Here is a 12,676-nt window from a genome sequence, read left to right as displayed (position 1 = left end):
TATTAAAATTTAATAGTTCTATAATGTATTTTAAACGTTTTCCAAATGTAATTTCTTATAAATGTCAATAATTTAGTACATTATTTACATATACATACACACACACACACACACACACACACACACACATTTGTCCAAGGCAACTAAATATAAATTAACAAAAAGTAAAATAAAAATGTCTCATGGCAGATCTTTGAAACATGATTTGTTTTTTAATTTTCTAGAGATACAGTCCTGCTTGTCTGTTTGGGACATCAATCTTCCACATGAAGTGCAAAATTTAGAAAAACATATTGGAGTGAGAAAAGAATTAGCTGAAAAAATGAGAAGAATATCTGTTGAATAAGAGGGATCTTGCAAATCTTTGTCTTTGGATGGGAAAATTATTATCTTGTAAATATTCTTTAAAAAATGTTTACATATAAAAAGGGTATTTCCACTACTTGCTGTTTGCTAATGTGTATATGAAGGAATGTTTATAGGTTTTATTTTGTAAAAATGTATAAAATTGTTACCAATGAAAATACTTTTTAAAGAACTATTTAAAATATAATGTTTCTTATATATCCTAATTAATCTTGTGGATTAAGTAATGAGAGGAAATCGAAAAAGTACTTCATTGCAGTACTCGTACTGAAATTTACAAAGTGGATAATTTTTTGTTTTGTTACTCATAATGAAGGTAAACTTTATTTTACATTCTGTGATTGACAGGTCTGTTGCTGGACTACTTTCTAGATAGTCTATAAAATAGAATAAAAATGTTAGAACAGTGTTACATGTAATACATTCCTTCTTAGATTGCTTTTAAATGAAGTTATCATATATGCTTGTAAATAGTCAATGAATTTGCACTAATAAAGCCCTTTGTTGGGACGTGAGTTCTTTTTGTTCCTGATGCAAGCAGTGCATTTCATACAACTTCACTTTATCTAAAAGAAAATGCCGTGAAACGTGCTGATAAGAAACCAACATATTGTCAAAATCCTCCTATCCAAGAAAGACATAGCCACTCTCTTTTCCTATATTACAACTCTGCCTTTGAATGTGGAACCCTGAAGTTTTGTAATTGGTGTAAATAAAATGTTCAGTCCTTCAAGTGATATTTTTATGTTTTAATTTTGATTCTAAGTTCTAAGCCAGACCCCTGGCTACTTGTTCCTAATCTTCACTCCAAATGTTTCTATTCTTCTTCCTAAATTTGTGACCCTACAAATTCTACATCATTCAGGTAGAAACTCTATTTTCAGAATTATAGAATTCTGCAACTCCCACCAAGACCATTGGGACAAGAATGTAACATACCAGTTTTCTGAAGAAGAAAGGAGCTTTAGCTATAATGGGTACCTGTTAACCTAGTCTTCTAAATTATACTTAAATTGTTTAAATAAATTCCCATGGTAGGAGTATCAGGGCCGAGTACCTAGGTAACCATTTAAGTGTCATTTCTGCTTTAAGAAAATACATTTTTGGTAAATCTGTTGGCCCTGGCCAATATTTATAATTCCAAACAATTCCCTATGATAGGATAACTAGCCCATTTAATAATCTCAAAACTGAGAATTTTATTATATGAAGACTAAATTTCTTTATATTAAGGGTAATTAATACATTCTTAACCCTGAAAGATTCTCCATTTTTCAGAGGACCTATATTTTAATTTGTTGTGTAGTTCAAAAAAAAGTCAGAAATGATGGAGCTATTTGTTCCTGTGGTATTTCTTATTGTTACTTTGTATTTATATGCCAAAGACAATTATGGAGAAATATGTAAATAAACATTGTATTTAAATGAAGCAATGAACATTTTTTAAAGCATGTTTGTGAATTTTAAAACTCTTTGTGATAATGTTTTATTTTTCACATGTAACTCTGTAATCCATCTAAACTTTGTATTCCTCTGTGTATGTGACATTCCACTATAGGAAGGAGTTGCTAACTGAAGTATTCTCTTGGAGCTTTATTCAATTTTCTATAGTACAACCAGTTGTCAGGATCTCGGTATAAAACTCAGTGGGCATAATGTATTCTATTTTCAAATTCGCATAAAAATTTTCTTAAGAAGAATGGTTCACTCTTGAGTACTGTTCAAAAAATAAAGACTTTAGAACTACCGATTTATTTTAAAAAGTCATTTAATTTTTTTTTTTTCTGCTTAGAACCCTAGTGTAAACTGCTAATCATTATCAAAACGTAAGCATTTATCTTAACAGAAAATATACTTTGTGGGAAGTTTAGATATAAAGAAAAGGGAGCCTCTCTGAATCTAATTCTGGCAGGCATTACTGATTACGTGTGAACTATTTATTTTTCATCTGGACAGTAAGACATATTGATGAAACAGAACAAAAGTAGCAAAAAAGATTGCCTTCTTGTCCGTTCTATTGCTGCTTACTGATTTACTTTTCTATCCTACATTGGTCTAAATTCCATGTCGGCCTATTACAGCAAGGGGATTTCCTCGTGTCAAAATGAAAGTGGTACTTGCAAAGAGTTAACAGGATTTTTTTCTGCATTTACTGAAATAAGCATATTAAGTGCAACTCTATCAATGGTATTAGCTATGGACATACTTAATTTTTTAATATGAAGATCAGTGTAATTGATAGGATTTATGATTTTCTCTCCTCCAATGAATTGCCTGTGGCTGCTGATTTCCGGATGGTACATCCCTATTCTGAGCTGGGTAATGTTTTGTGTACAGAGTGGAGTGAGATTGCTCTGATTTTTTGTTGTTGGGGGGTGGGGTAGGAGTGGGAGTAGAGAGAGCATTGTGGTTGAAGATCATCCAGTGAAAACTCTTCTGCCTTAGTACAGAATTATTTTTTCTATGTAATTTCCATGTATTACACTCAACATCTCTTTGCTCCCCTCCCGTCCTACAATATGGGTTTTTAAAAAATTTATCTGTTTCATATCCACTATGTTTGAGCTACATTACTGGCTAGCACAATGCCCCTGGCACATAATTATATATGGGAAATTTAATTTGGCATTCAAAACCTTCTATGAATTTCTGATAATTTCTGGACAGTTCTTTCTTCTTGCAGTAGGAGATTATAAAATAAATGAGATCATTTTAGTTTTATGTGACTAGAATGCTTGAATGAAGGTGGGAGTATCTTTGTTTAGCAAGAGAGATTTTATTTCAAAGATGAACATAAGTTCAGCCACATACAATAGAATGTCTTCACTGATATATGTTTATTTCAAAAGTAAACACAAGTAGTAACAATATGTAGCAATACCCTTAGTGAACTGTTATGTTAGTCTTTTAAGTCAACTCAATCCCATTTTCATAAAGTGCCCTCAATTATTTTGTACACTTTGGTGTTCCATAAAGATAATTAGTATGTGTCAATTACAGAGAAATAAGTTGTCCTTCATCCATAACTATTGACATTTTACTCTTTACCTCCACTTTTTGGTTTATTGACTTTATATTAAAGAATATGGTTCTCCAGGTGTTGACTTACTTTCTAAATGTCATGATATAAATTGGTCTATAAATTATTTGTTCCTTCAAATAATTTTTACATTTTCAAGGTAACGTAAATAGGAAGAAAGAAAACTGACATAACTTGAAACAGTGAGTGAAGGAGATTTTTATAGCAGAATTGCACATAATGGAAAAAGTAAAGAAATAGTCAACCTGTCTTCAATCCCTAGTTAAAGGCCTACCTGTCAAAAACATGTAGAAAAATCTCCCTTGTAAGTGTACACACACAGAAAAATTAATCTTTTAAAATTTCTTTTTTTGTTCTATGTGTCAGATTCAAATAATTTGTAGAAGTTAGGAGATGTGCTCTGGGCTCTTGGGCCTGCCCCCATCTCCTAGTGCCAGCCGTGTTGCTTAATCTGTCTTCGTGTTAATGTCCTCAGATGTCAAAAGGGACAAAAGTACTATCACATACAGTTGTTGTGAGAAGCATATTCCTATCACTTTTATCCCCAAACCTAAAAGAACTGTTAGCTGCTTTATATTTGTTGATGAGAGAAAGGTGAATTTTGACGTCTGAAGCTGGTAGACGGAGCCAATATTCTGCTGATTATTCATTCTGCTGTGTTACTTGAGTGACAGACTAAGGCCTCTGGATTATATATCATGGGTATCAGAGATTGAGAAAGCTAGTAACTTGGCATCCTGTCAAACTAATACTTTGAATATTTGCTTAACATTTATTTAGTGGAAGCTGGGAGAAACTGACTTTGTGTTAATAAAAGTAAAGTAATATGAAAACAAATTGGCTTTGATTTTGTTTCCAGTTGGCAATGATTTGGAGAAGTCCATCTGCTGAAACTAAAAAGCCTAGGTAAAAAGAAAGAAAAGATCTGGTAAGATGGCATAGAAGTATCAAGCTGAAATTAAAGTGAAGGTGAAGACAAAGACTTAAGCAGAACACCAAAGCTGTTTTTTCCTGTGAGCATTTGCTGATCCTAGTGAACATGAGCGACAGTTTTCTCAGCTTCAAAAGGATTGAAGGACAAAGGACAAATCCCAACACACTCCAAGGTCAGGAATCAAATATAGACAGGTATTCCCACTGGGCTGGAACATGAAGGGATACGTCTCAGTGTAAGCGAGAAGCAGAAGAACTGTCCCATCCTCTCTCCACTGGGGACAGCAAGGTTCTGGGAAGGCCCATAAGTCATCCTTCCTGGAGTTAAACCAAATTCGCATCATCTATATTATTTTAAAAAAATCACCCGAGCTATTAATTAAATGAAAAATGTTTTAAAGTCCTTGAATTAACTAGGGAGAAAGCAAAGTCTTTAGATTTTGTTAGATATATATGTATATATTGACAATGTATATATTGTCAATTCTTGAGTACCCACTAAAAGAATAAGTACAGAGTATATAATTCCCAAACTAGTTGAGGGGGAAAAAAGAAATTACAAAATATTTTTCAATCCAAATGAAGGTAAGAAATGACTAAATAGAAACAAAAAAAGGGGACTGATAAAAAATATTTCATAGGTATAAAATCTAATGTATCAGTGCTTAAATAAAATGTAAATGAATTAAATGATCCATCTGTGCATTATGTGATATGTCTAAAATTTAAGTATGTATAAGTGTTGAAAATAAAATAATAGAAATACAGACACACACAAACATGCACATATACAATTAATAACCAAAATGAAGCCAAGGCAGCAATATTAATGTCAGACAAAAAGACTTTGAGGCAAACATCATACCAGAAATAAAGAGGATTATTTCATAATGGCAAAATGTTTAATCCACCATAAAGCCATAAATTTTAAATTTATATGCACAATATGCATTAAAATTTATATAATCACGTATTCTCAAATATTGGGTTGGCCAAAAAATTCATTTGGGTTTTTCCGTAAGATGGTATGCATAAATTAACAAAACTACAAGGAATAGTTAGACAACAGAGTGAAAGATTTTAACATACCTCTCTCAATAATAGATGGAGCAACTAGACAGAAGAAGAACAAATGAGTGAGGACAGGTTTGAACAGCACAGTGAATAACTGACATGATGGACATATGAAGAACATGGCAACCAATATCTTTACCATATGTGCTTTTTTCACTCTAGATATTTTATTTAAGTATCTTGAATTAACAAACGTATACATAAACTCTCAAAGTTACAAGTTTATTTTGTAATAAACTTTGATTTAAAATGTGTTACTTTCAGGTGTATAGCAAAGTGATTCAGCTATATATATATACGTGTATACATATACACACACACACATATATATATATATATATTCTTTTTTAGATTCTTTTCCATTATAGGTTATTACAAGATATTGAGTATAGTTCCCTGTGCTATAAAGTAGGTCTTTGTTGGTTGCCTATTTTATATATAGTAGTGTGTATATGTTAATCCCAAACCCCTAATTTATCCCTCCCCCCTTTTTTTACAAATGCAAAGAACATTTAAAAAACTGACCATAAAAGGGCCCATACATCATTAATGTCATTTAATTTTAAAGGGCTGAAATCATACAAGTTTATTCTCTCACAAGAACTGAATTAACATAAAATCAATTGCAAAAAGATGTCACAAGTGGGATTCCCTGGCAAGCAGACTCTGAGATAGAAATTATTTTATTTTTTTAAACACATGCATTTGTTTATGTTTTGGATGTTTCACATTATGGTAGTTTGCATGATTTTTCACTCCCTTGCTCCTTTGTTACATGCTGTTAATTTTATTAATTAATTAATTAATTTATTTTTGGCTGTGTTGGGTCTTCGTTTCTGTGCGAGGGCTTTCTCCAGTTGAGGCAAGCGGGGGCCACTCTTCATCGCGGTGAGCGGGCCTCTCACTATCGTGGCCTCTCTTGCTGCGGAGCACAGGCTCCAGACGCGCAGGCTCAGTAGTTGTGGCTCACGGGCCTAGTTGCTCCGCGGCATGTGGGATCTTCCCAGACCAGGGCTCGAACCCGTGTGCCCTGCACTGGCAGGCAGATTCTCAACCACTGCGCCACCAGGGAAGCCTGAGATAGAAATTATTGTGCAGGAAGTTCATCAGTTTGTGCTCCCTGAATCCACATGTGGTCGGGGGAGCTGGGGGGAAGCAAGCACAATGGGCAAGGGGAGAAATTGGGTGGTGTCACAAACATAACAGGGCCTCAGTTAACCTCATGGAGACCTGTGAAGCTTCTACATTAGGGTTGTCCTAGGTTGGGGTGAGGGCCCCAGGCCAGTTATTAGATGTGGGATACCTGAAGAAGGCAGAGTAACCTTGGGCATTTCAACACTTTCAGCAGAGGCATCTCTAGGAGCAGGCTGTCAGATAAGTTTACAACCTTCCCAGCAACTGGGGGAGTGGATCCTGGGTGGCAATGAACAACATCTACGGTTGATAACTAAAATAATAAATACATGCGTAAACAACCAATTGCTTGAGTGAATTTGTTAATTCTGGTGAAATTGGGGTGAGGTTTTGAAGGATTTATAGGGACAGAAGACATAAATGAAGTCCTACCCAACATGGGGTGTCTAGTTGTAGATTCACTCCTCAAATAAAGATGCAACCCCAAAGAAGTATACTCTTTGAATAAAGGTAAACCAGACCTCACTCACACCACAATTTGCAGCCTCTCCCTCCAGGTAAAATTGTGTTGGTGCTGAGCATAGCAAGGTGGTGATAAAAGAATCTGAGACATTTTAACTCTGAATTCACAATAGATTTACAGACCAAATTTACATCACATGTGTTTCCAAATAACATCAGGAGACTATTGAAAGCTGTTCCGCTGGTATTGTTTAGGTGCCTGGAAAAAGAAAACTTACATATTCTCTGGAGGAATAGACATTTATCCTTTCTCTTAAATAACATAAATAAGTTTTTCAAGATAATAAGCAGTGTACAGTTTAATAAACAAAGCCTACAAGAAAAGAAGACAACATGACAGAGAAGCTTCAGGATCAACTCAGAGGCCATCTAAGAGTCCAAATATTATTGTAGAATTGTGAAACAGAATCTGAAACAAAGATAAACTTGAAAATTTCTTCAGCGGTCAGGAAACCATAATTATGACTAAGGAGATTTGTAAAAGAATCAAGTGGAACTTCTAAAAAGGTAAATTATAGTAATTATAGTTAAAAGTGTCATAGATGAGTTTAATAGCATTTTAGACAGGTGAACAAAAAGTTAATAAACTTGAAGATAAATCCAAAGAGCTTTTCTGTAATGCAGCAGGGATAGCAAAATAGATCAAACATATATACTGAGTAGTCAAGAATCTTGTAGGATGCAGTAAGAATTTCTCACATTTGTCTGATTGGACTATCAGAAGAGGAATAGGGGAGAGGTGTGTTTGAGGAGCTAATGGCTAAGAAATGGCTAGAACTGATGAAAGATACCAATCTTTATACAAGAAACCTTGAGGATCTAAATTAGGATAAATTAAAAGATATCTTCACATAGACAGAATGTCAAATAAAAAGACCTGGGTGATTCTCACAAACATTACACTGAGTGAGAGAAGCAAAACACAAAGAATATACACAGTAAGCTTCCATTCATACAAAAATGAAAAGAAAAACTGAACTCTTGTTTAAGGATGCATAGATAGATGGCAAAACTATAAGCAAGTAAAGAAATGGTGATTACAAATGTCAAGAGAGTGATCATCTCTATAAAGGAGGAAAGGAATTACAACTGAGAAGCAGGCAGGTGGGGGATTCTAGCATGCTGGAAAATGTTCTATCTCTAGACTTAGTTGTTGATTAGACGAGGTTTTGTTGTATAAAATTTTCTTAAATTACACATTTATATTTTATTTACTTACTCATGCATGTTATCTCTCAATTTAAAAAGAGGTCTCACTAATTACTTGCACTTAATGAGGTAAAATTGTCCTGAAAACATTTGCTAAAAATTTTCATAAATTTCTGGAGTTCTTCTTATCTCTTTGGGTTTAATTTTTTTTCCCCAGCCTGTCAAGTGTCAGTAGGGCCTATGGTTTGATAAGGAATAAATGATTCATGGATAATGAAATGTATCACTCATTTCTAGTTAACATCACCACATACTGCCTTACTCAGTTTTAACATTACAATTAAGACTATACATGTAAAATAATTCTGAACTTTTAAGCTTAGAGTGTTGAGTATTAAGACATACTGGAAAGTAGAAAAGAGTAGCAGGTTTGGGGCAGATGATTATTTCATTTTTGACATTTATTTCAGCTTCTTGTAAAACATACAGATGGGAATGTTCAGTAGGCAGTTGTGAATGCTGATCCAAGACTCAAGAAATTATGGGTCAAAGGCAGATCTGGAGGTGATCTGTTGAGAGGTCATCTGTATTGGTTTGCTAGGGCTGCTATAACAAAGTATCAAAGAGTGGGTAGTTAAACAACAGAGATCTATTTTCCCACAGTTCTGGAGGCTAGTAGAAGTCTAAGATCAAGATGTTGACAGGGTTGTTTCCTTCTGAGGGTTGTGGGGAAAGGAACTGCTCTAGGCCTCTCTCCTTGGCTTATAGATGGCTATCTTCTCCCTGTGTCTTCAGATTGTCTTACACATGTCTGTTCAAATTTTCTCTTCTTATAAGAACACCAGTTGTATTGGATTGAGTCCCACATTAATGACGTTTTAATTTAATTACCTTTTTAAAGACCCTATCTCCAAATATGGTTATGTTCTCAGGTACTAGGGGTTAGGACTTCAACATATGAATTTTTGAGGGATCACAATTCATTCTATAGCACCATCATTTAAAAATGTGAAAGTGTGAGATGGCCAATGAAGAGGGTCACATTGGAGAAAGAAGGCTCTGGAACACATCTGTATTCAGAACAGACAGAAGGGGACAGCCCAAGGAGGAGACAGTTTAAAGAAGGAGATGATCAGTGGAATCAAAAGAGACAGAACATTCAATAAGGATCTATCAGGACTGAATACAGCAAATAAATGTGGTGTTGAAGCCGTCCATGGTGACCATTTAGAGGACAGGGTTTATAGGGTGGAAGGCTGATGGAAGTGGGTTGAGAAGTATGTCTAACTAAGAAGTGCAACAAGAATGAAAAGACAGCAGTGCATGTTAAGAAGCAGAAGAAAGCTAGAAAGAGGGAATTGATACAATAAGTGGGGTGAGGGGGTAATTTTAAAGGACAAATGGTAGAGGGATCTTTAAAAATATGCTTTAGATTGAGCACAAGAAACCATTTCAATGATACAAATGCAGAGAGAAGACATAAAGCTATAGTCAGGGATATGGTTTACTATAAACCTCTTTATCAAGAGAAGGCCGGTGTTCAAATTCCTTTTAAAATTTTATTCAGAGAAGTTGACATAATAGCTGTAAGTATCAAGGTCACTATAATAGCCTGCTCAGAACCCTGTAAAATTTCTCATTTACTCCAAATCACTATCTGAAAGTCTGTTCCAACATTACCAGTTTCTTCTTCTTACTAAGTATTACTCTAAGAAAATTTGGGGACGTTAAAATGGAGGTGGTAATTTACTGTAGAAAATTATTTATTGTCTATATCTAATGTTATATATTAGTTTAATTATTTATATAACTTTGAATAATATTTATTTAAAAATTCAATTGTATTATTTTTTTGGTATGAAGCTTCCCATATAGCAAAAATTTTCTAATTTTCAGACACTCAACTTTCAAATATAATTTCAGGTAATAATATATGAAAGTAGGGAACTTGTTCCACAATCCAAATAGACACTGTTTAACATTTTCTATATTTGCTTCTGGTATAAATGTTGTTGATAAAACAAACTATCTTGCCCATCCTGATGCTATTGTTCTTTCAACTGTTGACTTTTCCTCTGGCAGTATATCACTATGTGTACAGACACTTAAGCCACATCCTTTAAAATCAAGAAGGAAACATTTGACTATTGTTCTTTTTGTTGGATGTGCTTTTAAGCTATGTACTGTAGTTATGCAGTGTATGTTTTAGTATTATTACATGGTTTTATCCAAACAATATACTATTACAAAAGAGTTAATGTGCTTAATTTCCTTGTAAAAAGGTGTTACATAATGAGATGTTCCAGAACAAAAATGAGTCTACCCTTAGAAAAATTATTTTAAGAACACTAGCTAACATTTGCTAAGTGGATAGTTTTAATTCCTTTAAAAATACTTTTCCTCTTATAATATCAATAATGGATACTTTGAAACTTTAGAAGGTAAAAAAGAATAACCTGAAGTGAAATCCTAAAAGGAGTGGTCTGAGGAGGAGAGAGGCACTAGGGTCAAACAAATGTGGTTTGTAGCTTACATGCTTTCATGCATAAGCATTGAATTATCTGGTTCTCAATGAAAATTGAAAAAAACTCATTCCAAGACCACATATATAAATATAGTTTACTGGCATTTTATTGTCATCTTGACTTTTAGTGCCACTGTAAACCAAATTTTATCTATGGTTATTAACCTTATAGTGAAAAAATTCTAAGACACATCTTAAAACTTTGTAACAATTTTTCACTACTAGGCAAATCTGAGTTGGTGAAATCAAACAAAACTATAATAACTAGGCAAATCTGAGTTGGTGAAATCAAACAAAACTATAATACTGTTAATATAGCATTTTCCCTGTGTCATTAACTGAGAATGAATCTGGACTAGACGTTTCAAATGGTGGGAACCTTTTCTTAACCATCGATATTTTCTTTGTTTCAGTACAATGTGTCTAACTCAATGCCTGCTACATAATGTTGAAGTAAATCTCTTAATATAAATAGATTCAGTACTAACACCTAATTATGATTATTATTATTGCCATTATTATTGAATGTTTATTTTTGAGCTCCCCAAAATTATTCATTAAATCATTCATTCAACATTTATTGAGTGCCGAGTATGTGCCAGGTTCTTTTCTAGGTACTGGGACTCAGCAGTGAACAAACGACATGAAGATACCTGTCTTAATTGAATTTACATTCCAGAACTAACAACAGACAATAGTTAAATCTATTAAACAGATTAAATCAAAATGTATACATTAGATGGTCGTGAAAACTATGGAGAAAAAAATCAAGCAGAAAGAGGGGAGAGGGAAGAAGTGCCATGGGGTGAGGTTTGTAATTTAAAGTATTCAGGGAAGTTGTCCATGAGAAGATAGTATTTGAGCAAAGATTTAAGAGGTGAGGGGGTGGTATTTAGGGGAAGAATTAGCAATTGCATAAAAGTAAAAAATAACTTAGAAGAAATTTAAAAGTGCTTTTAATTTACTTTGAAATTAGAATATTAATTTTAATTAATATTAAATTTAATAGTGTAAAAATAGTAGTAGTGACAAATAATTATGTTATCTAACCATCTTTCTGGACATCTGTTTAAAATATATGCAAATTATCCATAATTTAAATCTTTTACATATAGAGAGGCTTTAATTCTTCATTCTAAAGTTTAATTATAACCCTGAAAAGAGTTATTCTGGAGGAAAATAATTATAACATATATTTGCAAAATATGTCATTAAAACTCCAGTTTCAATAAGGTGAGCGAGCACAGTCTGTGGATAGCCAAAGAGAGAGTATTCCAGGGAGAGAAACAGCAAATGCAAAGGCTCTGACGTGGGATTCTGTCTGGTGAGCTTCACCAAAGACAGAAGACAGGCCTCTGAGGCTGGAGGAAAGAGGGTAAGAGCAAGTGGGTAGGAGGTGAGATCAAAGTTGGGGCTGATGGAGTGGGCCTTGTAAATCCATAGAACTTGGGGTACAGTCACCAAGGAAGTAAAGTGGCTAGAAAAAAAGAAGAGATTCAAATTTGAGCCTCCAGACCCTCGTGTTAAGAGGTCTTGTAGATGAGAAGGAATCGGCAGAAGAGGGAGTAACAAATGAAGCAGGAAAAAACTGGAAATCGCAGAAGTCAGGTGTACCGGGAAGGAAGAATTGATTAACTGTGTTAAATGAGGTTGAGAGGTCAATAAAATAAGGACTGAAAACTGACCATTGGATTCACAAAAGAATCCAGTGTCCTTGACAAGAGCACATTGTGTGCAGTGCCCGAGCAAAAACAATGGGAGTTAGTCCGTTCCCGAGAGAATGTCAGGAGCTGGAGTCAATGGGCACAGGTAGCTCCTTTGTGAAGTTTAACCATTAAGGGAAGTGGAGGAGTGGGAATAGAACTGGAGGGAAGTGAGTTCATTAGTTAAGAATAACAAGTTTATTGAGATATAATTCAGATACCATAAAATTG

General features: G+C 34.1%; 1 protein-coding gene and 1 long non-coding RNA gene across 11 annotated transcripts in view; one reads left to right on the top strand and one right to left on the bottom strand.

Moving 5' to 3' along the window:
* Nucleotides 1–2,133, top strand: part of LRRK2 (leucine rich repeat kinase 2) — a 145,744-nt gene extending 143,611 nt beyond the window's left edge. For all 10 annotated transcript variants that reach the window (XM_082422516.1, XM_082422515.1, XM_082422517.1 and 7 more), the window contains one exon: nt 225–2,133. In XM_082422516.1, the coding sequence (XP_082278642.1) occupies nt 225–346 (122 nt within the window). In that variant the 3' untranslated portion in view covers nt 347–2,133. The remainder of the gene's footprint in view (nt 1–224) is intronic.
* The window catches only part of LOC309641933, an 870,732-nt gene that overhangs the window by 66,401 nt on the left and 791,655 nt on the right, over nt 1–12,676 (bottom strand). The gene's annotated exons all lie outside the window — the stretch shown is intronic.

The sequence above is a fragment of the Balaenoptera physalus genome (assembly GCF_965194825.1).
Source record: "Balaenoptera physalus genome assembly, chromosome: 13".
Classification (NCBI taxonomy): Eukaryota; Metazoa; Chordata; class Mammalia; order Artiodactyla; family Balaenopteridae; genus Balaenoptera; species Balaenoptera physalus.
This window is presented reverse-complemented; position numbering and strand designations above follow the sequence as displayed.